The sequence below is a fragment of the Bubalus bubalis genome, chromosome 17 (genome assembly GCF_019923935.1).
Source record: "Bubalus bubalis isolate 160015118507 breed Murrah chromosome 17, NDDB_SH_1, whole genome shotgun sequence".
Taxonomy (NCBI): domain Eukaryota; kingdom Metazoa; phylum Chordata; class Mammalia; order Artiodactyla; family Bovidae; genus Bubalus; species Bubalus bubalis.
This window is the reverse complement of record NC_059173.1, coordinates 4,993,950-5,021,382: the sequence shown is the minus strand read 5'-3', so window position 1 is coordinate 5,021,382 and position 27,433 is coordinate 4,993,950. Positions and strand designations below refer to the sequence as shown.

The following is a 27,433-nucleotide window of genomic DNA, read 5'->3' as shown; positions in this document are numbered from 1 at the left end:
AGACCTTCTAAAGAAATAAGGCAGAAGACATGGTAGTCAGAGTGAGTGGAAAGTAAAATAAGGAAAATTCATCTTAAAGATTGTTAAGTCCTGGCACACTTCTTTAAGGTAGCCAGGACACTGGGTTCTACTGCTTCACAGAGGACAAAGCAAAAGAATCAAGGATCACTTTAGGTTTTCCCAGACCTTTTAGATAAAAAAACACTAAGACTCAGGCAAAAGGCAGTTTTCCAGGAACCGAGTGCTTAGCAAGAGGGTCATGTGTGCTGTGCAGTGTTTGTTCCACATCCACAGCACAAAGACAAGAGCAAGCTCATCACCACCGCAACTCCTCTCCCCAAGAGAAGCGGCGCGCCACACCGCAGGGCGCAGGTGTCCCACAGGGGCCTGCCTTTACGTGCCACGGCTTGATTCTCAAAACAACAGTACGAGCTACTCGTTACCATGCCCCTTTTACAGATACCAACCGAGGGGCAGGCAAAGGAAGAACCTTGCCCGGTCAATAGGATAGCGGATGGCAGTGCTGGGATCAGAGTCCCAGTCTTTTCAGGAGAAGTCAGTTCTGTTTTCTTTTCAACATTTCAGAAACAGGCCATCTGTGAAAAGTGACTGCCTTCTAAAAGAAAATCAGACAAAAAGAGTTATCAAGGGTGGACAATCAGGTAAATAAAAGGTGACCCCAAATATGACTATGAGAGAAAAGCTTATATAAATTCAAGCCATTTTCCACCAGTACATCATAAAAATCAGCTTCCTGGATCCTCTGGAGCTGAAAGAAACACCACGACAGGTGATAGCCCATAAATGTAATAGTCTTTAGATTACCAAATTAACAAGAGGGGAGAAAATATACACAAGAGAACTCTCAGCAAGAAGCAGCCCTGCCGTCTTTAGAGGAACAAATAAAGGTAAACTCAATCTCACTTTGTAATTGTATTATTAAATCTGTGGTTGGCAGCAGGACTATGTGACACCATCCAAATCTGCATAAACATTTATAAGATATAATGAACTGAAACTGCTACAAGATGATCTAAAAAAGAAAAATGGAAAATAGTAAAAGGACAATTTGAGAGTCATGAAAAAGTCTCACTTTATATTAATACTTATATTTGTGTATTTTCATAAATGATTTAAGGGAAATACATTACATACAGTGATGTAAATATATTTACAAGAAAAGTAGATAATCTGATATCTGTTTGGTGAGCATGAATGAAACCATAAAAATAAAGTAAAAAAGACAATGTAATTACCAAAATAGGGAACAACATTTTAAAAAATCAAGGAAGTTTCAATGTGGATTAATAGAATGTAGTTATTTGGGAACAAGGGTATATTATCCCTAGCTTTAAAAAAATAAAAAATAAAAAATAAAACCTTGAAACTTCCCCCAAAGGCCAAATGACAAGAATGCTATGCACAAAGGGGTAGCTTTGTTTGCTTACCGAAGCACTTGGACAAGGGAGTCTCCATGTTGCATTTCAGATTCATTTCAAAATAAAAACAATGGACACACAGATCAGACCTACACGTAAAGCATCCTGGACCGCACAGCTACTCAACAATGGCAGAAACTGAGAACACTGCAGGAGATTAAAATAAACAGTGGGCAAAACATGGGCAGCAAATAATGACAGATTTTGTGAATTATAACCATATGACAAAAAGAGAGGTCATTAAGATGTGCAATGATAAACAGAACAATACTGTGTAAAGCAACAGTCTTTCTATACAATGTTGATAAGAAAAGCCCACCTGGATAGATGCAGTGGTAAAGGCAATGCCAAAAATAAATGACATAAGCATTTTAAGGATAAAGAAGAAAATATTGAAGTGCTCCAGGCACCTGTAAGATGCAGCTTTCTCCAGGGTCGCCCTTAGGTCACTCTGTAAGATGGGAAAGAACATGGCACAGAAAACCCTAAGGGGGACAGTAGCACAGAGCTAATTCTTGCAGTGCACAGAAGATTTTTTTACATTTATCTAAATAAATTGCTTCAAAGGCAAACTGGTAAGTATGATTCTGCTGATCTCAACACATTCACTCCAGTGTTCTAAAGGCAGTAGCAGAAATACTTCAGAATAAAGGGATATCATGAACTAAATAAAAAATGATCTATGTAAATTACCTGCAGAGGGATACAGGGAGAGAATGAGAAAATACTAGAAAAACTGAAAGAAGAGAGAGAGATTGATTTTCGTTGTTGCTGTCCATCTCCCCTCCCTCCCTTCCCACTCCTGGCGCTCCAAAGTGCGTCTGCTCTAAGTCAGAGTTTATTAACAGCAGGTCCCCCAGTGGGAGAAGCCATTAGGTTCCTGCAACAAAGACTCAGCTTTGTATGGGGTTATAAAATTGCAAGAAGAGAGGTTTCCTTACCACTTTTTTTCTAAAACATGAAATCTTTGCTTTCAGGGAAGTATTTTTTATAGCTATGAATTCCTCAGAAACCATATGAGTACCATTTAGTTCATCAAACTTTTACTTAGCACATAAATATTTTGAGCCAAGTATCAAACTAGCCAGTATATTAAAATTATCTAATGCTGCAAATATTTTCAAAACTAAATAAATTACCTAATGATACTGCCATCCACGTTTTTAGGTTCACTCAAAAATATACCATGTCAGAGATGAAAACAGAGTTCTGCTTGACATCATCTAGTTAGTGTGGGACATCATTAGCATCAACCTGCCTTAGTGTCTCCATCATTCCACAAAGATATACACTTTTAGCCCAATCCTCCCAAGAATTCTTCCCACAAAAATCTATGTTCCTCAAACAGAAGTCAATCTGATCTGAGCCTTAGAACATCTCCAACCTTCACAGTACTATTTTCAATCTATTGTTCCAGAATACCAATTGATATAACACAGAAGTAATACAGGTAAAAACCACATATCTACTTATTTTTCTCTTTCCTTTTAATTCAACATAATCTTTTAATGTTCTTCTGAAAAATGTTAGACAAAGCCTATAGTTAGATCCATATTTCCTCTTAAGAAATGTCTAATGTCTTCTCTCATTTGTTTATTTCCAGATGGCATACTGGTCCAGCTGAGCAGATCAATTTACTGCTAGAGATGTTTTGTTTTAGAGGTACAGAATCTGACAACTACAAAAAACATAAGGATTCTTTACATAACCCTAAAATCCAGAGAAGCTGTAGAGTTAGTTAACGAAAAATTCAAAATATAATCCAGGTCCACAAAGTTCCAGACAAGTGGCCTTACCACCGTCCCACTGTGCCTCATAATGTCAGCTATTTACAGTGATTTCCAATTGTCCTCTGTCTAAAACATACAACCTTAGCTAATGTGATAACCTATCAATTCTCAATGCCTGAGTCAAAAATCTTCAAAGATTAGAAATGTTCTGACTTAAATTAGTGTTGGACCAAATACTTTTATCATATTTACCTCTCATGGGAGATTTCATGGCTGCTTCCACCATCCCCACCAGAAGCTGGAGACTCTTGGGGTCCTGAGCCAACCCAGATGCAAAGGCTGCCAGGGCATCGGCATGACGTCCGAGGTACTGGAGGGCAACACCCTGTCGGAAGTATGCCTGGAAATAAATAAAAGATAATGCATGTATTACTTATACACTAGGCTCCACCAGGCTGAGGAGGATTCTTAACTAGAACAACAGGTCGGCAGAACTAAGACTGATGTGATCTCAGTTCAGAAACCTAGTAAAGAGTTTATAATCAAATTTGACTTCTCTGAACATCATAAAATATAAGCATACTTCTTTCAGGAAAATTATATTTAAAACTTTCATTTTTTCACTTCTAGAACATATTAATTTTATCACATTCTTTGGTACTTATTCACATAGAATATAATATTTTACCTTTTTTTTTGATGATTTTAAAAATCTTTTATCCCAATTTAATAGCATAAGCTCCTCAAGAACAGGGGTTTGGAGATTTCTTTACATCTCACCAAAGTATCTGGTACAGTGCAAGACAAATGAGAGACACTCCAATTTCACTTATTTTGTTTTCTCCTCATTAATTAAAAGAATATATCAGCATGTGATGAGTATTAAGATAATTGTAATAATGAGTAACACAACATGGCTACATTTAATGTGGTATTTCAGACATAGTATTTTAAAACCATTATTTAAAATAAATGTGCTTTGCTTAGAAACAAAATAAGATTGCTGTTGTTTGCATCGTTTAATTGGATTAGTTTAAAAACTGGTATTATCAACTGTGAATATAAGAAAACATTCCTCCTTCCAGCTAATTACAGAAAGGGCCAGAAAATTAATAAAATATTTAAACTTCATAATGATCGTAAGAACTTATAGTTTATTTTCAAACACAGAGTAAAATCAAGTAAATGATCAAAGTGTTACGAGTATATAACCAGCAAAGGACTTTGAACCTGATTAAATAACACATAAAACTGACATATTATTAATACATTCATTGCTTATATGACATCTGCTTCCAAAATACTTGGCCTATTTAAATACTTTCATAATACTCTACGCTTGTAACACAAATGTCACTTTTTCGTCCAATATCCTTTTCAATGGCAACAAATTGTATTTATGGGCTCTAAATGAAGTTTCAAACAACTTCTAAAACTACTATTCAAATGTAATACATAATTTTATAATTTTATATTATGTATACACACTATGAGAGAGCACCTTTCATGTTTACAAAACATAATTACTTACCTTATTTCATTTTTACAACTATGCTTTGAGGTAATTTAAGATAAGCAATACTATTCAGTGTTTCTATTAAGAAACAATCCATAAACAGAATGAATACTCAAATTATTATGGTCTATTCAGACCTCTATTAGTTTAAACTACCAGCAGCTGTTAAAACTCAGACTCCAGTAAGACAATAACCTGTAAATGCACTTTCATCACTAATTCATAAGATCACTTCCTTTCAGTGGACTCAGTCACTTTTTAATCTTTAATGTGTTTATACACATTTTTTACTACCCTTTTCATCTAACATTTTAGGTAATTTCTATAATCCAAGAGGCAACATGCACCACATTCCAACTAAAAATAACTATAGTTTATATAATTCTAGAAATGCTACATTAAAGCTAAATTTAAAAATTTATATATGTGTGTGTATGTATATATGGGCTTCCCAGGCGGTGCTAGTGGTAAAGAACCTGCCTGCCAGTGCAGGAGATGAAAGAGATAGGGATTTGATCCCTAGGTCATGAAGATCCCCTGGAGGAGGGCATCACAACCCACTCCCGTATTCTTGCCTGGAGAATCCCATGGATAGAGGAGCCTGACAGGCTACAGTCCATGAGGCCGCACAGAACTGAAGCAACTTAGCACAGCACAGCACACACGTATATATAAATATATACATGAAATATTTATAAAATATTATTTATGAAGAGAGACCAAATAAGTCTGTGGTTAATGGTTTCAGGTATATATTTTAAGAAATACAAAATCTATTGTGATAATCATTTCACAATATATGTAAGTCAAATCATTATGCTATACCTTAAACTATTAACATAGTGCTATAAGTCAATTAAATCTCAAACTGGAGAAAAAACATAAAAAATTTAATTAGTCTCAATGAATTTTGATAATTTTTTATCTGTTTAAATCAAAGCATATCATTCATTATTTTACTGAGAAAATAACTGATTTTCCTATCTCCCAAATGAAGTCTCAGAAAAGTATGATGTATATACTCCTTAGTGGGTTCAATGTTAATGGAAAAGTTATGACATCAAATAAACAAAGGAGTTGTTCCCCTGGGAACTCAGCTGGTAAAGAATCCACCTGCAATGCAACAGACTCTGATTCAATTCCTGGCTCTGGAAGGCCCCCGGAGAACAGATAGGCTACCAACTCCAGTATTCTTGGGCTTCCCTGGTGGCACAGACAGTAAAGAACTGCCTGCAATGCGGGAGACCTGGGTTGGATCCCTGGGTTGGGAAGATCCCCTGGAGGAATACATTGCAATCCACTCCAGTATTCTTGCCTGGAGAATTCCCATGGACAGAGGAGCCTGGTGGGCCACAGTCCATGGGGTCGCAAAGAGTCGGACACGACCGGGCAGCTAAGCACAGCACAACACATACATGTTATGCTTTCTTAGGACACTCAGAAACTAGATGAGGAAAGGTATGACTCGATCATGCTGCCCAGAGTCTCGGTTTCCCTTCCTTAGAAGATTTTGAAAAGAGGTAAAGGTGAGAAGGCTCAAAGATCTCCCTTGATCCTTCCTTATGTCCTTCCAGAATCCCCAACCCAATATCACAATATTTTCTATTAAAAGCTTAGAGTTGTCAGCACAGTGCCTGACATAGAGTAAATACTTAATAAAGTAAGCTATTTTGATTATTAATTAATGAGGAAAACAAGAATATATTATTACAGACTAAAAGAACATAAAGAGAGCCCAATAAATATTTCAAACATTTCATTATTCAATATAACAGCATTCAATTCCTGTCACTGCTTTATTCACTCCTCCCTCTTGCTCCACGTAAGACTGTTAGCAACTGGGAAACTCACTGCTGTAAGGCTCCCAGACAAAATCTGAACCACCCGACTAAAAGAAATTGGTACCAACAAGCCTTGGGAGATGTAGCAACCCACCTCCCGCCACCCGCCCCCCCCCCCACCCCCCGCTTAGGATTCTCTGTCAGTCTCTCCCAAAGGAAAGATCAAGAAGCACTGAGTTTTACCGCTGTTTACTAAACTTAAAGAAAACTGATGTGACCTAATTCTTCTCTTACTATCATAGGTTTCATAGGAAGCAGCAGCATCTGGGAAAGGGACAAATCTGGGTCACTTAGGATTGAGCCCAGCCAACCTCAGATAATATACTCCCTGTTTCAGCACTCTTCATGTATATACCTACATTCTGGTCACTGTTATGCAACAGAGAAGGAAAGGCAATATGGACTGACTTTTGAGAGCCCCTATTCCCTGAGAACAATGGCTTTAACCTGAAGCTTTAGCCAAGAAGAAAGACTTGCAAGGAGCTAGTTAATACACTGGACTACAAGGGGAATGCCTAGATTTTAAAGTGTTGCAGAGTTGTTTATATATTTGTTGTTACTACAAATATAGTAAATACAAATACTTTGTATTTACTACAAAGAATCTTCCGTGATTATTCCACACATGCTACTAAGTAATCTCACAAATAATAGAAATGCAAGTAGGTTACAAGTATGTTTTCATTCCTTCCATACTACTTGAATTAACATTCTCTAAAAATCCACAGAACCAGGTACTGTGATGTGTATCACAAATAAAAAGAAATAAAGATAGGACTTGGACTCAAGGTGCTCGCAGTCTAGAAGCAAAGAATATAAAATTTCTTGACTGCTACCTACAATAACTTTATAATAGGAAGGGTTTGTAACATTTTAGCAGTAATAAAAATGTAACTAATGACCAAAGTGCTTACATCCTTTGGTTAAAATTGTTAGTATTTTGTCCTTAGTGAGTATACATTCTTCTCATCTCAGAGAGTTTGCTAGACTGAATGAGTGTGTCACTCCAAAATTAGTAAGCTGAAACCTAATCACCAGTGTGATGGTATCTGGAGGTGGGGCTTGGGGAAGTGATTAGGCAGTGAGAGTGCACCCCTCAAGAGTGGGATTAGTGCCCTTATAAAAGTGACTCCAGAGTGCTCCCTCTTCCCTTCTATCACATGAGACCAGGCACAGCAAGAAGACAGCCAGGAAATCAGCCCTTACCGGATACCAAATGTGCCATTACCTTGATCCTGGACTTTCCAGCCTCCAGAACTGTGAAAAATAAATGTGATTTAAGCCACCCAGTCTACAGTATTTTATTTCAGTCCAAACTGACTAAGATAGGGTTAAAGTAAAAACACTCAAAGACTAAACATGTGAAACAGTAAGCTATTCACCCTTCAAGTACCGCAGAAGCAAAGAAGGACCTTTAAGTCTTTTCTTCCAACATTCTATTCACAATTCTAAAACATCAATGAACTCAAGAATAACCTAAACTTCCCCCTCTTCCATGGCTCAAATGAGTAATAAGATAAATTATGCTCATAGGTACATATGTACATTCAGAACAAAAAAATAAATGTATATAATATGTAATGATACATAAAATTAAGTGTTTGCTTACATGTACAGTATAATCTATTACTTAGTACAAGTGCTCCCAAACACTCTGCCTTCAATTTAATGTGTACTTTTAAATGCTGTACTTTAATGTTCCTAACCTGTTTTTCATTGTTTGAATTTGAACTTTTTTTTAAACATCTTCTGAAGAATACATCTCTCTATAACATGGTAGTACACTTGCTAGCCCATCATACCACCTGCTACCATAACATCACCATCTTGTCAACAATACTGGTAAATCACAGAACTATTTCACTGACTTTTGCCTTGCTATTTCATTTTAAAATGAGGAGAAATTGCAAAAATAGAAATACTGATTCTAGATTTTAAAAGCACCAGCACTAAACTATAATTTAACCATGACTGGGTCAAAAGTGAAAACGATTACAAGGTGCCAAAAGTAGAAAAGGTTTAACATCACACAGATCTAACTATGCTCAGTGTTGATAGAAAAGGATACAATTAGAGAATATATTTTTTTTAATGAATCTTAAAAGGAAAGCCATGATTTGAGATTTTATTTTTCAGTTCTCTGGGAATTAACACTCCTTACTCACTGAATTTGTCAATCTCTTGATTAATATTTGTATATTTGACATCTCACATATTTGACTTTCATATACGTTTTTAGGAAGGCATTATATGAGAAAATAAAAGACTGTATTCCTTAAAACATACCCATCATACAAGCAAAATGTAAATGTACACATAATGCCCACTATAAAATTTACTACACATTATAAATTATGTCACATTAAAATATGACACATAAAAATGAAGGGATAGGACCCATGTCCTCAACAAGTTTCCACAGTCTTGCATCAAATAGGAACCTGGATGAATACATAAGCACAAATTATTTTTGTAACATATTTTGTTATGTATGCTCATTTAGGACAAAGGAGAAATTAACAGAACTTTCTACAATGATGAAACTGTTCTCTATACTGTCTAATAACAGTACCCTCTGGCCAGCCACCTGTGGCCACTGACCATGTGAAATGTGCGCCGTGTGACTAAGAAACTAAATGTTAAATTTCCTTTCATTTTAATTACTTTAAGTTTAAACAGTTACAACTGGCTAGTAGCTACTGTATTAAGACAGTACAGCTCTAGAGTTTGGGTCTTCCTTTAACAACAAACCTCCAAACACAAAGTGAAAGGGTATACACTCAACAAATAAAAATAACTACTACAAAAGCTGGAAACTGAAGCTGTGTGATTTACTTCCAGGCCAGCTGCTGCAGAGAAGACTCATTGGGCTGACACTAGAATCCTGTCCCAGTTGCCTTTCAGCTGTGTGCCTTTAGTGCTTCTCCCAACTTCATGTTCCATTTCCACTTTCAGAGAGGATAATAATGACCTCAACAAAGAATGCTAACTGACATATGGTATATGAAACAAAGAGTGGGTACATTTTTAAAAACTGAAGAGAAGTGAATTTCTCACTATTGAGTCTCAACTTGGCATTTGCTATTTAATCAGGTGGCTCATCTGCTTTATGAGTTCACACAATAGAAATTACTTGTGGTAAAGTGGGTGAGGAACTGCCAAAGAGTAAGCACAAAACAAAAATTGATGATCTCAATGATCACCTTTGGTCATTAACAGAATAGTTAACTTATGTTTGGCATCTTCCATTTCAGAAGCCTATAAATAGGTAATCTGTTTAATGCAAATGTTTAAATCAAAATTGCTTTTAAAAATCTTTACACTTTTGGCACTTGATTGGGTAGGCTTCAATTATCGAGTAAATTTGTTACCTGGGAAAAACATCATATGCATTTTAATTCAAATCCCTTAGCCTAGGTGGAAAAGAAGAAAGAGGTGGCAAAAAAATAGATGACACACAAAAACCTATCTGTAGAAATATGAAAAAGTCCTTTCTATCAGAGACTCTATCCTGATATACTGATGATGAGAATTACAACAAGGTGTTCTGAGGTCCAAGCCTGAACACCTACCTTAGAATTAACAAGCGCCCAGCCTTACCTTATCAGTCTCGCCATTATAAAACCATAACTTTTAGTGCAGAGACGCTTTATTTCCCCAAATCCTTTCTCGTTATCATTTATTGAACCGCTACTCTGTGCCCCACACAGTGCTGGTTGTTTTCCATAGCTCATCACTCACGCGCACCATATTCTGCAAGAAGTTCTTACCACAACTACTGCACAAAAGAGGTGGTTATGAAACTCACCCTGCTGCCAAAAACTCTTTCTACTATTCCACACTACCTCTTTGATAAAAGAATTAATAGTGTGCAATTAACCTCTAAATCAAGCTTTTTGTTTGGGAATTCTTATACTGGCAAAATTCAACCTATGGAGGCAGAAATGAAGGAAAATCAGAAATGACACAGAAAATTTATGAACATGAATATTTAATCTCTATTCCATTAGCAACCGTTGATTGTGGAACAATTTTTAATGAATTGGATGGAGGGAAAATTCATTTCATTAACCTTTCATATAAATGTATTATTATTGAACCAAACAGGCCACTGTACTTGCAACTCAGTTCGATGTTAATTAGATTACAAGCATGAGGCTTTAAATCAAAGAGGAACAAAGGGAGCCATCAGCAAGCTTCTCAGCCAATGCTTATTTGTTTGCTGGCTAAAAATGGATTTCTACCTGCAATACAATTTGCTATGCTTCTTTAATTTTCTGAGATTTTCAAGTGGAGTTTCTTCTGCTTCTATATGCTGACATTTTGTATTAAAAATAAAAATAAACAAAACCTTGAGAATCGGCAAAGAACACATTCTTCATGTAGCAATGTTTTACCTGCTCAGCTGGGAGTAATCATTCCTCTCTCGCCAGAAAGCTATGCTTATATTTTTTTTACTAGTCTGTCTTACTATATGCTGAAAGCACATGCAAGAGACTGAAGGCTATTTTAGAAAACACCATTATTCAGTGTGTAACCCAGAGTCAAAGGCCCTAATGGCCTAAACATAATGTTCTAACCAAATCTGCAGCTGTTTTTCTCTTCAACATTGCTTTTGGTACATTCAATATCAATTTCTAAAAGAAATCTGCTCTCAATCATGATTGTTTCATACCATATCAGCTATTTCTTAACCCTAAATTAATTTTAAATAATTATATCAAACTTGTTAAAGTAACAGTTTATGGGAAAATCATATTTTGAAAAAAAACTAGAAATCTGATGAGCAGTTAAAGATGAAACGACAACCAGGAGTTAAACAACTAAGTAGGTGCCGTTTTCTAGCACTGGAGGAATTCCTAATGCTGAAGTTCATGTCAGATTATAAAATCTGTGTGCCATCATCTGGAGTTTCCCTTGTAAACTTTGGAAGTAAACAATGAAAGAAGTTTGAAGTCTCCTAGAGTAATGGTTCTGAATTGCCCATACCCTGTGTCGTCACTCTATGGGTGTGGCACAGGAGGAGTGTAAAGTCATGCCAAAAACAACACCAGGGAATTTTCTGAACATTCTCCAAGTAATCATCTGGCTTCAGCATAAGTTCTGTGCCCCTCCCCCACCGACCCTCCCTCTACTCCAGAGCACTGAGCACCTGTGCCTTCACACATACAGATGATCCTGGGGAGAGTGTGAAACCAGGGGCAAAATGGGAAAAAATAATGGTGAGCAAGGGAGTTAGGAAAAACACTGACGCCAACACATGGGAATTATAGGATTCACTAACTATTGAAAAAAGCACTTGGTATCTCACCTACCATAATGCAGCTACAGCCAAACCATACCAGACTAACAGCAATCGACTCCCTCCAGAAAGCAGTCTGTAAGAAATTACGGCCAGAAGTGCTGTACATCAGGATACAGGCATTCTATACAAGGCGTCCTTGAGCAGATGAAATCCCACCATTAGTTGTTCATTCTCTGATCTTTCTGATCTACCAGCTGATAGTTTGATAATTCTTGCTTTTCTCGTCAAAGTATAATTCAAATGCGAGTCCACAGCATTATACCATGGAGGTCAAAACTATATGATAACATGACATGTCTCCTGAAACGTCCAATCTATTTGAATTTTCTGGGAGAGAATCTTTTTAATTAATAAACTACAGCAACTCTAGATTCACAGCAAAACTGAGTGAAAAATACAGAGAACTCCCATACAACCACTGTTCTGACACATGCAGAACTTCCTGTGCCACTGTGGTACTTTTTTAAAAAAATAATCAATGGAGAATTATTTTTATAAGAAAATTACAGAAGAAAATAAGAGAGTTCACACAATTTTTAAGAAACACAAATAAATACCCATCTACAGTCCATCTGTAGCCCCAGTCCCTCGGATAGTCCTCTCTTCTGACTCCTCAGGTACTGGGGAAGCAAAGTTGGAAAAGCACCACAAGGAAACACTGATGGCTTCATCGTCGTCAACTGCCAGCTCACACACAGAGCGCCCAGAAAAGAGAGCGCACTGAGAAGAGGGACAAGACAGGCTGACATGAGCAAGTGGTAAGGACAGAGCTGAAAGGCAAGAATATACCTTAGAAAAACTTATGCAAATGTTTCACGTGTGCTTTTCTAAACAATGAACTTCACGGACTATGTCTTTCCCCTTCCTATATCAGGTAATCGTTCTACGTTGTCACATGTGTGTTAAGGTGCCACACATCACAATGAAAACCAAGAAAAAGAAAAATGTCTACCCCTCAGTATCTACCACCACAAAAACATAACGATATACTTTTGATCTTTTCAAAAGAGAAAGGGTTCCATTTCTAGGCAAGATAGAGTAAGCATCCAGTCTTTCCACTGAATACCATCACATTTGGAAAGACTTCGTGGAACAGATCTCTGAACAGTAAACACAGTAGATGAACTGAGGAAAGAGACCAGAATTCAAAGCAGTACCCAAGTAGCAACGGGCTTCCTCGTGTGTTCTGTATTCTTCCCATCTGGTATCACCCGCCTTGGATTCAAAGGCAGCTCAAAATGAGGAAAGACTCAATGGTGCAAACAGAAGCTCTCCAAGAAAAGTCCTATTCCAGTCAGAGAAGCAAGAAAGAGAACTCCCAAGGGTCAGAAAGAGTAGAAAAAACCCATTTTAAAAATCCTCTTTCCATTCTTTCTCAGTCGACACCTCAGGCAAAGCAACGGTGCCAGGGAGAGTGACTGCAGTGGCTGCTGGGCAGGCATATAAAATTGTGCGGGAGAGAGCCCTGATCATAGGACCTGTGGTTCCCAGAGTTCAGGATGAGTCCCAGAGCTTTTCTCTCTCTTTCTCTCTGCCCTTTCACTACTTGATGCCTCATTAAAGACATAATTATAGGATATGCATGGCAGAGCAGAGAAACTAAAGCCCTAGTTTTGGCTAGTGGATGGGAAGGGAAGAGGACAGCCAGAGAGCTTGAAAGTGTTGGGGAATTTTTAAAAAGATGTAGGAGGGAGCTCATGAGAGATCCCATAAAGAGGTGTCTGGATCAAATAGCATACCAAGGCTTTGAGAACTAAACTACAGAACAGACTACCATCTGGTTCTCAAACTGGCCATTGGGTGGTGCATACAAAGGCAAGGTCCCAGTACAACTACAAAAACTCTGAAAACTTAACCAACTTTGGAACCAAAGTCCACAAAATATGGGCTGAGACTTACAGCCTAAACCTAATCAGGTGAATAGTTTATTAAAATAAACAAATTTATTCTTCTTGAATTATAAACAAGATGTAATGAATAATATCAAAGCATTTGGGATATAAGCAAAATCACTTCACCTCTGAAGAACTGAAAAAAAATCTCTACTTGCAAGGAAATCAACACATGCCAACTCTAAAATGACGCAGAAGTTAACATGATCAGACAACTATTATATTCATGTTGTGAGACAGGCAAATAGTCTTGCAAAAAAGATGGCATCCCCAGCAAAGAAATAAAAGATATAGAGAAAAACCAAATAAAAAATTAAATATAACTATACTGAAATATCTAGGAAGGGGTTCAATAGCAGAACTTTGATTACAGAGAAAAGAATCAGTAAATTTAAACACAGATGAAAAGAAATTACCCATCTGAACAACGGAGAGAAAGATAATAGAAAACCAAAGATATTCAGAGCCTCAGGGATACACTGGGCAATAACAAAAGCTTTAATATTCATGTCATTGGTAGGTATCCCAGTATAAGACAGTAAGGAATGTGAAGCGTGGGGAAAACTTGAAGTAACTGAAAATTTCCCACATTTTGTGAAGGACATAAACCTACAGAGTCAAGGTCAGCAAATCCCAAATAGGGTTAGCCCAAATAAATCCATGTTTCGAAGCATCATAATCAGCATTTGTTGTTGTGTGTATAACTTTTCTGTGACCCCATCGACTACAGCCCCCCAGACTCCTCTGTTCATAGGATTTCCTAGGCAAGAATACTGGAGTGGGTTGTCATTTCCTTCTGCAGGGGATCTGCTCGACCCAGGGATCAAAACTGGGTCTCCTGTATTGACATATTGAAAACTAAAAACAAAGAAAAACATCTTGAAAGCAATCCAAGAAAAATGCCATATAATTTACAGGAAAACTACATTTCCAATGACTGCAGATTTTTCATCAGAAACCATCAAGGCCAGAAAGCAGAGGAAAGAAATTTTTAAAGGGCTGCAAGAAAAGAAATATAAACCTGAAATTCTATAAACCTTCAGGAAAACATCCTTCAAGAATGATGCTGAAATAAAAGGACCAGGAAAACTTGAGTTAAAAAAAATAAAGAACCCAATAAAAATTAGGCAGTAGATTTGAACAGACACTTCAACAGAAAGGTTACTGAGATGGCAAATAAGCACATGAAAAGATGTTCAACATCTTTTAGTTAACAGCCAACATTAGTCAAGAAAATGCAAAGTAAACCACTACATACCTATTTGAAAAGCAAACAAACAAAATGAAAAAACAATGTCAATAACCAAGTGTTGGTGAAGATACAAAGCAACTAGAACACTCAAACAGTGCTGATGCAGGGCAAATACCTGGAAAATAGTTTTTCAGTTTCTTATAAAATAAAATACAGAGTAACTATTTTGTTGTTCAGTCTCTAAGTTGTGTTCCATTCTTTGCAACCCCATGGACTGCAGCACACCAGGCTTCCCTGTCCTTCACCATATGACAGAGCTTGCTCAAACCCATGTCCATTGAGTCAATGATGCCATCCAACCATCTCATCCTCTATCACTCCTGTCTCCTCCTGCCCTCAATCTTTCCCAGGATCAGGGTCTTTTCCAATGAGTCAGGTCTTTACATCAGTGGCCAAAGTACTGGAGCTTCAGCTTCAGCATCAGTCCTTCCAATGAATATTCAGGGTTGATTTCCTTTAGGACTGACTGGTTTGATCTCCTTGCAGTCCAAGGGACTCTCAAAAGTCTCCTCCAGCACCACAATTTGAAAGCATCATTTCTTCAGACTTCAGCCTTCTCTATGGCCCAACTCTCACATCTATACATGACTACTGGAAAAATCATAGCTTTGACTATATGGACCTTTGTCAACACACTGATGTCTCTGCTTTTTAATATGCTATCTGGAAAACTATTTGAAAAATAGAAAAACTATTTGTCATAGTTTTTCTTCCAAGGAAGATTTAACTATATAATCCAGCAATCCTACTTTTTAGGTGTTTTTTGTAGAAAAATAACAGATGATCACACAAAACCTGTACACAAAAGTTTACCACTGTTGTACACAGAATTTCCCCAACTGAGAACAATCTAAATGTCCTTCACAGGTGAACAGATAACTCTTCTTTCCAGGTTTGCTTGTTTATTACTAGAATTTCACCCATTTGCCAACTATTTCAAACAGGGTCAAAGCAGAACCCAAATAAAGTCAAGGGATACATCTATGAAGATCAAATTCAGGGTTGTGAGTCATGGGGATGATTTAAAATTTTTTATTTTTAAAAGTAAAATGCTGCTTTGGACATCTCAGCGAAAAGCACACACAAACAATACATACTGCAAACCCTACTGTGAAACAAAAAGAACAATTAAAAATGAAATGCACTTTGTATAAAATGAACAACAAAACTACTGTATAACACTTATACAATTATATTTACATAAACTATTATTTAAAGTAAAGCCAAAAATATGAAGTTGTGAGATTAAAAAATGGATAGAAATATGTATAATTAATCTCATTATTCACAGATTCTATATTTGTGAATTCAACTACATACTAAAATTTATTTGTAACCCTAAAAATCAATACTATTGTGCTTTCATGTTCATTACAAGACATGTGCAGAGCAGAGAAAATTTGAGCTACCCAATCTGTATGTTCCTAAAACAAGCTGACGCTTTGTCTTCTTTTTTCAGCTGTCAAAAGTAAACAAGTATCCTTTTCATTGGTGATTCCACTGTTTTAATTGGCCCCCAAGTGTAGTTCTAGAGTGTTTCTAGGTACAAGTCTATTGTCTTCCTTACAGAGAAAATACATGTCTTAGATAAGCGTTGTTCAGGAATGATTTACAGTGCTTCTGGCCATGAGTTCAATGTTAATGAATCTACAATATATATTAACTCAGGTATATTTAAACAGAAGCACACATAAAACAAGGTTATGTGTAGATCATCTGACAAAAATGTTGTGACCAGAGACCTGCAGGAACCTAACTCTGTATTTCCCCTAGGAGCAATGGTTCAGTATTTGCTGACTTATAGAATATAACCACCTTGTAACCAGAACTGATTGCTACATTTTAATTAGAAGAAAAGGAAACCATTTCCCTCTTGGCGTTGACATCCAGTGAAGTGGCAAATATGCAAGTGCTCTACTGTCCACTGCCCTCTCCTGGAGCCCTAAGGCAGGAAGCAGAGAAAGAATGGTTACCTACATCATAAGTAGAGGTACAATTACTAACAATGTGATAATAGCTACTGTTCATTAAGTGTCTCTTAATTTACCAACACTCTTCCTTCCATGTGCTTTACATTCATTCACTCATTCTTTAAACAAATATTTGTATGATTAGCTCTATGCTAGGCACTCCAAGGGAGAGAACACAGACACCATCTCTGCACTTCTAAAGCTTTCATCTACTGCAGGAGTAAACAAGTTCATAGTGAAACAAATTATAAAATATAAGCTGTGAAAGTACAATAAACAAAGCATGCATAGTAATACAGAATAACTGGTGGGGGAGACATACCTTATTTTAAAACATACCCAGAAAAGGTACCATTTATAAAAGCTGAGAGTTAAGGATGGTAAGAAGCCAACCAAAGAAAGAGCAATACAGGGAGGAGTACAAAGGCCTGAGAGTAGAAAGAGGGTAGTATGCTCTAAAAAAGCCCATCTCAGTAGGAAAGAATGGCCTGAGATGAGGTATTCAGTTCCTTTAACAACGTTGGCATTATCATCCCTATTTTTAAAATGAAGGACTTGAAGAGTTCAGAGAAGTAAAGAGACTTGCTCAAGGTGCACAGCTAGTGGGCAAAACTTCGATCAGGATGAATTGATGCCAAAGTCCATATTCTTTCACTTATGTCATGCTGCCTCCCACTTTCTTCCTGCTACCCTATGACTCACCCCCAAAGATTTCCCTGTCTCACTAAGGTGGATATATTTATATAACCTTAAAGAAAAATAACTAAATCAGAGAAACATAATAAACAGGACTTGATGCCAACTAGTTGATATATATTGTTCCTCTATGTACATCCTGGGACCTTATGCACTTCTAAATAGTCACATCCTACTGCTGACACATGTTCAGTAATTACATTATTATCCTCATTACGTCTCTGTAACCCCTTGATGCCAGTGCTTTCTCTCAATCATGAGCTAATCTAGCTTTCCCCTATGAGATACGAAAAGAAAATGACTTCTATTCTTATACAGGGAAAAACTAAGGTAAAGAGAGGTTAAAGTTCACAGCGTCATCCTCTTAGCACATCACAGTTACCCTACGTGGGTAGTTCTGTTTTGCACATGGTGTTTACAGAGACTTTAATCCTGAAAGGGTCTATGTCAGGGACTCAGGTTTCCCATTTTCTTTCTTTGTTTTTGTTTTCTTAGGTAGTTATTTATGTGACTGTCCTCCTAACTAAATGGACCAATCTGGGCATAAACCATTTTCTCATTTTCTCTGCTTATAGAAAGGAATGGCTTATTTCACCACTGCAGATAACATCTCCAGGTCTCAGAAGGATGACAAATTGAAACAGTCTCTTTCTTGCCTAACATTTCTTACCCAAGAGTCAAGTGATGACGTTAAGTAACAAATTTCTCTTCTGACAATTTGCACTTATTTTCTTAATAGCCCTGCTAAGAGTCAATGAATTTTAGTTTGCTGAGAGCCTACTTAGTGCCTACCAACAAGCACAGGATGCTTCCATTCATCAGTGTAATAGTCCTAGGAGTGAGGCATTGCTATGAAATTATGGCAGCAATTCCTAAAAAGAAACAGCAGAAATAGGGGAAATGAATTATCTTTCAAAAGAACCATCAGAATAGCACAGCAGTACCTACGTAACTAGAAACTTAATAAATTATTTTGATTGAGAAATATTCAGAAATTTTATTGAGGTATAGTATCAACATGCTAAAAATTACCTGTTCACTGGCTTTATCTGTATTTTACAAAATCATTTGAAAACAAGTACAGCCACTGGGTACAACTGCATAACTCTATTAATAAATCTAAGTGTTGGCAATCATACACAAAAAGTAACATTTACAGACCCCTGATGCCTCCAATGGCAAAAGAGTTTCAGATTAAGGACTGGTGTTGACCTGTTAGATTCTCCTGCACATAATTCTGGTGTACTATTTGACTGGTACCTTTGGTGCAGCAATGGTGTGTTTACGCATCTCTTCCCAAGATCACAAATTGCTAACACTGTTCCCCCTATCATTTAAGCTCTCTTTCTATAAAACCTGTAAACTGAAACATTCTTTTCTAGTATTACCTGTTAACAAGTTTTAAGCTGCAGAGTCAAAACAATTCTGCATTTTTAAATGAATTCATCTTTGGCCTTTTTCTGTAACTTTTACCTTTCATCAATCATGTGTTCTCTATCTACCATGTATAATGTATTCAGTGCTACAGAAGTATATAAGAAGAGATAATTAATGTAGACTTTCAGAAAGCATATAATCAGCTTAGGAAGGTATATAAAAGCTGCACATTAAATAATTAAAGAACTGTTTCAAAGCAACATATGAACAAGTGCTTATGAAACTGAATATGAATCCTTCCCAACTTACAAAGCAATTGTTTTTCAAAAGTTCATTTTCAAGCCAGCTGTTCAGAATGTTTTAAGCTTTTTTCCATTAAAAAATTATACTGTAAACAGCAGTTATTTTATCCAGCCAATTCATTATGACCTACTGCATATAAGATGCCACTGGATTACAGGACTGACAATATTACGGAATGGAAAAGAAATGGAACTGATATTAGTATATGATCAGCACTAGCACACAAGTAGTGTTATTTAGTCTTACTAACCCTGCAAGGTAGATTATTATGTCTTCCTTTAAAAATAAGGACCTTGAGCTGATAAAGGTTGAGTAACTTGCCCATAGTAATAGCTTAAAAATGACAGAACAGATTCAAACCCAGAACTGTCTGGCTCTAAAGTCAGGACTCCACTCCTGCAACATGTAGCTTTCCCTTAAAATAGCATTTATAAGGGGACATTTTCACAGTGTTTCAAATGGGAATGTCAGAAATAGATTTCACAACCCTGAAGCTCCTGAAGTGCAAAAACAATGCCTTTTCATCTTTGTATCTCTAAGGCCGTATCTGACCCAGAGTAGGTAACCCATGATTACTGAATGAATGAACAAACAAACAGAAAATGAGTTCTTTGAAGGAAAGGGTCATTTTTTATTCATATGTAAATACCTACAGCCTACCATAGACATATAATCTATCCATCAATAAATATTTCTAGTAAAGAATTCCATCTTGCTAGCACACCTCTTCTCATTCTGCTTTTCCTGAATTTGCAATCCTGACCACTTCCAAATTCACTCCTTGAACTCAATGTCTTTCAAAATCTCAGTTCTCTCCTCCTTCCTTTCCTTAGACAATGAAATCCAGAAGACTAAATCCATATTTACATCTTTTACGGGCACAGCAAGCTCCCTAGACAAGACAGATATGAATTTAACCTAGGAAGCTTTTCCCATAATGCTCTTGGATCTCCGAGTTTGAAAAAGATGCACTGCCCCTTGGGGAGAAATTATCCAAACCAGTATCAATGAAGTGGATTTATCTTGTCCAGAGGAAATGCAAATGAACTTTAGTTGCATCAAGTTTCTGAAACTACACTGCTTAAGCAAATTAAGAAACCCATTTCAAGTTGTTTGAAAGGAACGTTGGCTGACACTTGCAAATGAGTCTTCTACAGAGAAGGAGCTCTGATTCTACAGCTTATCATTTCATATGATCTTAAAGATGAATATTCAGATCCCACATCAATTCTTAATGAAACGGATAGAATCCCAAAAGCTTAAAAACTAGGTTCCACTTCATAATCTGTCATTCTCTCTACCTTCTTTCAGGATACATTAATTTTTTAATAAGTTCTTTTAACTATCTTCTAAGATACATTTTTAACCACTACAAGTTCAAAAATGATGCACCAGGCCCCTAATTTAATTGATATCTTATGTATAGAATCCTTATTAATTATAAAATTGTGACTATAATTAAATAAAAATACAGAAGTGACAGAAATACAGGTTCTGAATTTCTTACATTAAAAGTCCTTGGAAAAAAAGACAAATCATTTTCTTAAGCTGCCAGATGAGTACATTTAACATCCTATACCAACCATGTTATTTTCAAAATTATCCTGAATATTATTAATGGCAAGTGTTAAACTACCAAATATCCTGTACTATTGATAGATTCTCTCTGAAGACATGGCTCAGCAATTTCAGTATATACATTTTGTGAAATAAGAGAACCAGAAGTACTTTCAAGAAAGAACAACAAAATCATCATTCCCTTCGGCACAAATGGCTCAGAGTAATGAAACAGAAATACTTGTTTTTAAAACATACTTTATACCCACATTTTAATGCCTAATTAATCCTAATAATTAAATGCATCCACTAACCACTTTCTTTGCAAGATCTCTTTTTTATTTCCATAAACCCGGGAATTTAATGGAAATCTCTGTGTCATTATGGCCAGGGTAATAAATGCCTATTGGTCAATAAGCTCTGAACCTTAACAGGCAGTTAACTAATTCAGTTGCAAATAAGACCAATAGTTCTAATGGCCTCTAATTTCACTGCAAGAGTCCACCCTTATGAACTATAGATGGTTTTCATGAGCTCTTCCTACAGCAGAGAACAGCAATTTAAATGTAAAAAACACGCATTTCAAATTCAAGTGCTTACACTGATTTCATTCGCCAGTGAGACCACAGATGAGAAGTCCTTCCAGAAGAGATATTTAAGTGCAATAAGTAGAGCCAATGCAAGCAAAAATAAACGATTTTAAAACGCAAGAGATCAAGGTAGTCTATTTGAAAATCATTCAAATTTTCTTTTGCTTATTTCAAACAATGTGAATAATTTTTTTAAAACTAGACAAGACAAAAGTAACAACTGTACAAACACCTTGTAACAAAAACAAAAAGGGAGGCTTAGAAAGTTGATCTCTTCCTGCTGTCTCACTTATCCTCCTCCCCTAAGAGTGAAGGCTTCTAGATTGCAACATAAATACATATAACTTAGTATACAGATATCCGATATCAGTATACTTGAAATAAAATAGTTTGGAGACATCAGTATCCACACAAAACCTGATCTTTTCAGCTGTTTGTCTCACACTGCAACAGCAGAGAAAGCATTTCAAGGGATGAGATAAGAAATGTCCCTTCATCCTATACCAGGAGCTGACTTCATACAAAAAAGAACTAGGTTATGTCATTGTTCTGCCAGCATTCAATTCTGACCTGATTATTCTGTGCCTCTCTCCATACTTTTATAGTAGTTACACTTAACAGGAAAACCTCTTAAATTACACATTTGGGTTCCTTATTCTTATGACATTTAATTTAAAAAGCATTTACATGCCAAATTTAAAACATCCTTATACTATTCATCATTTACTTTGTCAATTATGGTGAAAGAAATTAAAGTTCTCTGGTCTGATTTTATACCAAACTTCTGACAAACCTAAAGAAAACAAATCACTATACTTTCCAGCCTCTAGTTCAATCATAATCACACTTCTCACAAAATATTTAGACTATATTAATCTTCCTGATAGCACAGTAATTCAGAGAGTAATAATATATGGTAGTGAACTAGAACACTAGGCAGGTAGTAAAAAAAAAACCTTGGGCTGGTATTAGCCTTGTAACTAACCAGTTATATTCATTTCAATTTACTTTCCCAGCCTCAATTCTATCATTTCTTAAGTGAGGGGTTAGGTTAAATGACCTCTTAAGGTTCTTTAGAACCATGTAACATCTTAAAATCCTATTCAATGAAATGTGATCTTTAAATATTCATAGACTGGCTAACTGCTGAGGTATCCTATTAATAAATTTCTCCTTAATACTCCCACATTCACTATCATTTGGAAACTTGTGACTATCATACTTGGTTTCATTTCAATGTCTCCTTTTTCAAACATATTTTACCTAAAAGAAAACCTAACACAAGAGTCTTAGATAAAATCTGCCCCTACCATTCCTCCCCCAAAGCAAGACAAGCTTTCTCTTTTAACAAAACACACTCGCAATTGTCAAGAAGGGTATCAGCCAGTCTATTTATTTCCATGTGTTAATGAACCACCTATTGCCAAATGGAAGTCTTTCCTTAATTCCAGACCAGTAAACACAGTTTTCTGATGATATAAAATGACAAAGTACTAATTAGAAAGAATCTAATATGAAGTAACAATTCTCATTAATTGGAAGTTATTAGAGTAATTATTAAGTCACATTATCATTAGACCAAAGAAAATGTCAAAATTGATTTATGTATTCAGGAGTTTCCAATAATCAGGGTCTACAATCAAGGTCCTCTATAAAATGACTGGAGTAGAGAAAATAACGTTTTACCGGTTTAACAAATGTTCTGAAAATATCACATTTTTTATTGTTCAGATGTCTCTTTCTGGCATTTAAATATATCCTGAAACACTGAATTAAACGAGATGAGCAGAAAGAGAGTACTTTAAAGTCTCCAAAGAGTACAACCTGTAGCATCCTTAAGAGGCTAAAACAACCCTAATGATGACTAGTGCCGCGAGTGTCCCAAGAAGCATCTAACTCTAAAGTCAAAAGAGTACTGCCTTTGTTCAACTCCCTAATTAAGATGAATTGAAGATGAATGCAAACAAATATTGAAAGCCTTTGGAGGCCAATACATCAAAACAATAGAGGGAAAAAAAGCTGCTCAATTAATTGCAAAGCCGTAACAACATGCTGCTGCTGCTAGGTCGCTTCAGTCGTGTCCGACTCGGTGCGACCCCAGGCAGCCCACCAGGCTCCCCTGTCCCTGGGATTCTCCAGGCAAGAACAATGGAGTGGGTTGCCATTTCCTTCTCCAATGCATGAAAGTGAAAAGTGAAAGTGATGTCGCTCAGTCCTGTCCGACTCTTAGCGACCCCATGGACTGCAGCCCACCAGGCTCCTCTGTCCATGGGATTTTCCAGGCAGGAGTACTGGAGTGGGGTGCCATTGCCTTCTCCATAACAACATGAGTAAATTTTATGTTTCTCTTGGAATTCATCAGAGTTCCTAATTCTTTTCTTAACAGATTTTTGCAATTGTTGAACTAGCTCAGATGATATACATACATTGTAATGTTAACAAATTTTGGTATGTATTTGTACTCTGAACATATTTTAAAACTCTGTAATGAAAAGCTACTGATCAAGGGAATTCCTTGACAGTATAGTGGTTAGAATGTGCACGTCCACTGCAGGACACACAAGTGTGATCCTTGGTTAGGGAACTAAGATCCTACAAGCCAAGCATGCACTGGGGGGAAAAAAAAGCTACCGATCTTTGATTTATAAAAGCAAAAATTGTTCTGTGTGTGTGTTAAATTCCCTAAGTGCTACATATGGTTTAGGTTACAGAACAATGTTCTCAGAGCATAGTGTCAGTCGCTCAGTTATGTCCAACTCTGTGAACCCATGGACTGTAGTCCATGGTCTCCAGGGGATTTCCCGGAACCAAGATTCGAACCCAGGTCTCATGCATTGCAGGCAGATTCTTTACCATCTGAGCCAAAAATGCTAATGTAATTGTGAAATCAAAAGTTAATATAACTAAAAAATTATTTTACAGTTAATTTCATAAGTTAAACTCAAATTTTGAAGCTAATATATTTTGTTGTTGTTCTTCAGTCACTCAGCACTCTTTCCAGCACTGCAGTCTCCCCTGTCCTTCACTACTTCCAGAGTTTGCTACAATTCATGTCCACTGAGTCAGTGATACTATCTAACCATCTCACCCTCTGCTGCCTTCCTTCTCCTTTTGCCTTCAATCTTTCCCAGCAGCAGGGTCTTTTCCAATCAGTTGGCTCTTTACATCAGCTGACCCAAGTATTAGAGCTTCAGCATCAGTCCTTGCAATGAATATTCAGAGATGATTTCCTTTAGGACTGACTGATTTGATCTCCTTCCTGTCCAAGGGACTCTGAAGAGTCTTCTCCAGCACCATAATTCAAAAACATCAATTCTTTGCTTCTTCACCTGCATACAGGTTTCTCAGGAGACAGGTAAGGTCGTTTGGTACTGCAATCTTTTTAAGAATTTTCCACAATTTGTTGTGATCCACACAGTTCAGAGGCTTTAGCACAGTCAATGAAGCAGAAGTAGATGTTCTTCTGGAATTCCTTTGCTTTCCCCATGATCCAACGAATGTTGGCAATTTGATCTCTGGTTCCTCTGCCTCTTCAAAGCCCAGCTTGTACATCTGGAAGTTCTTGGTTCCCATACTGCTGGAGCCTAGCTTGGAGGATTTTAAGTATAACCTTGTTAGCATGTGAAATGAACACTAATATAGTTTGGACATTCTTTGGAATTGCCCTTCTTTGGGATTGGAATGAAAACTGACCTTTTTCAGTCCTGTGGCCACTGCTGAGTTTTCCAAATTTGCTGGCATATTGAGTGCAGCACTTTCACAGCATCATCTTTTAGGATTTTAAATAGCTCAGCTGGAATTCCATCACCTCCACTAGCTTTGTTTCTAGTAATACTTCCTAAGGCCCACTTGACCTCACACTCTAGGATGTCTGGTTCTAGAGGAGTGACCACATGATCATGGTTATTCAGGTCATTAAGACCTTTTTTGTATAGTTCTTCTCTGTATTCTTGCCACCTCTTCTTAATCTCTTCTGCTCTGTTAAGTCCTTACCATTTCTGTCCTTTTTTGTGCCCATCTTTGCATGAACTGTTCCCTTGATATCTCCAATTTTCTTGAAGAGATCTCTAGTTGTTCCCATTTTATTGTTTCCCTCTATTTCTTTGCATTATTTATTTAAGAAGGCCTTCTTATCTCTCCTTGCTATTCTCTGGAACTCTACATTCAGTTGGGTGTATCTTTCCCTTTCTCCCTTGCCTTTCATTTCACTTCTTTCCTCAAGTATTTGTAAGGCCTCCTCAGACAATCACTTTGCCTTCTTGCATTTCTTTTGCTTTGGGATGGTTTTGGTCACTGCCTCTTGTACAGTGTTAAGAACCTCCATCCATTGTTCTTCAGGCACTCTATCTACCAGATCTAATCCCTTAAATCTATTTGTCACTTCCACTGTATAATCATAAGTGATTTGATTTAGGTCATACCTGAATGGCCTAGAGGTTTTCCCTACTTTCTTCAATTTAAGCCTGAATTTTGCAATAAGGAGCTCATGATCAGCCACAGTCAGCTGCAGGTATTATTTTTGCTGACTGTAAAAAGCATCTCCGTTCTTGGCTTATAAAAACATAATCAACCTGATTTTAGTATTGAACATCTTGTAATGTGCATGTATAGAGTTGTCTCTTGTGTTGTTGGAAAAGGGTGTTTGATGTGATCAGTGTGTTCTTTTGACAAAACTGTCAGGCTTTGCTCTGCTTCATCTGTACTCCAGGGCCAAACATGCCTATTATTCCGGGTATCTTTTGATTTCCTACTTTTGTATTCCAATCCCCTGTGATGAAAAGGACATCCTTTTTTGGCATTAGTTCTAGAAGGTCTTGTAGATTGTCAAAGAACCAGTCAACTTCAGCCTTTTTAGCATCAGTGGTTGGCACAGACTTGGATTACTGTGATGCTGAATGATTTGCCTTGGAAACGAACTGAGACCATTCTGTCGTTTTTGAGACTACACCCAAGCACTGCCTTTCAGACTCTTCTATTGACTATGAGGGCTGCTCCATTTCCTCTAAGGGATCCATGCTCTTGGTAGTAGATATAACGGTCACCTGAATTAAATTCTCCCATTATTGTCCACTTCAGTTCACTGATTCCTAAAATGTCAGTGTTCACTCTTGCCATCTCATGCTTGACCATGTCCAATTTACCTTGATTCATGGCCCTAACATTTCAGGTTCCTCTGCAATATTCTTCTTTACAGCCTCAGACTTTACTTTCTCCACCAGACACATCTACAACTGAGTGTTGTTTTTGCTTTGGTCCAGCTGCTTCATTCTTTCTGGAGCTATTAGTAATTGCCCTCCACTCTTCTCCAGTAGTGTACTGGAACATCTTCAGACCTGGGGGGCTCATATTTTGGTGTCAGATCTTGCCATTTCATACTGTTCCTGGGGTTCTCGTGGCAAGAATATTGGAGTGGTTTGCCATTCTCCCCTTCACTGGACCATGTTCTGTCAGAACTCTCCTCTGTGACCCGTCTGTCTTGGGTGGCCCTGCATGGCATGGCTCATAGCTTCATTGAGTTACACAAGCCCTTTCGCCATGACAAGGCTGTGATCCATGAAGGGGCTAATAAATTTATCAATTACTAATCAAATAAAAACAAAATTCTCAATTAACAGGTCACATAAATAAATTTACAATCTGTCTGCAATACAGGAGACCTGGGTTTCATCCCTGGGTCAGGAAAATACCTGGAGAAGGGAATGGCTAGCCACTCCACTATTCTTGCCATAAGAATTCCATGGACAGAGGAGCCTGCTAGGTTATAATCCATGGGTTCCCAAAGAGTAAGACAGGGCTGAGCAATGAACATTTTATCTTATTTGTTTATTTTTTTGGCCTGGGCAGGCAGCTTGTGGGATCTTAGTTCCCTGACCAGGGACTGAACCCACACCCCTGGCAGTGAAAGCATGGAGTCCTAACCACTGGACTTCCAGGAAATTCTCTACATTTATCTTATTTTAAAGAT

General features: G+C 37.1%; 1 protein-coding gene across 7 annotated transcripts in view; it reads right to left on the bottom strand.

Annotated features, from left to right (window-relative positions):
* TTC28 (tetratricopeptide repeat domain 28) overlaps positions 1-27,433 on the bottom strand; it is a 581,747-nt gene that overhangs the window by 280,093 nt on the left and 274,221 nt on the right. For 6 of the 7 annotated variants that reach the window (XM_044930639.2, XM_006054175.4, XM_006054176.4 and 3 more), the window contains one exon: positions 3,422-3,569. In XM_044930639.2, the coding sequence (XP_044786574.1) occupies positions 3,422-3,569 (148 nt within the window). Of the gene's footprint in view, positions 1-3,421; positions 3,570-27,433 lie in introns of those variants that run through there. The other variant, XM_044930640.2, reaches the window with a different exon arrangement.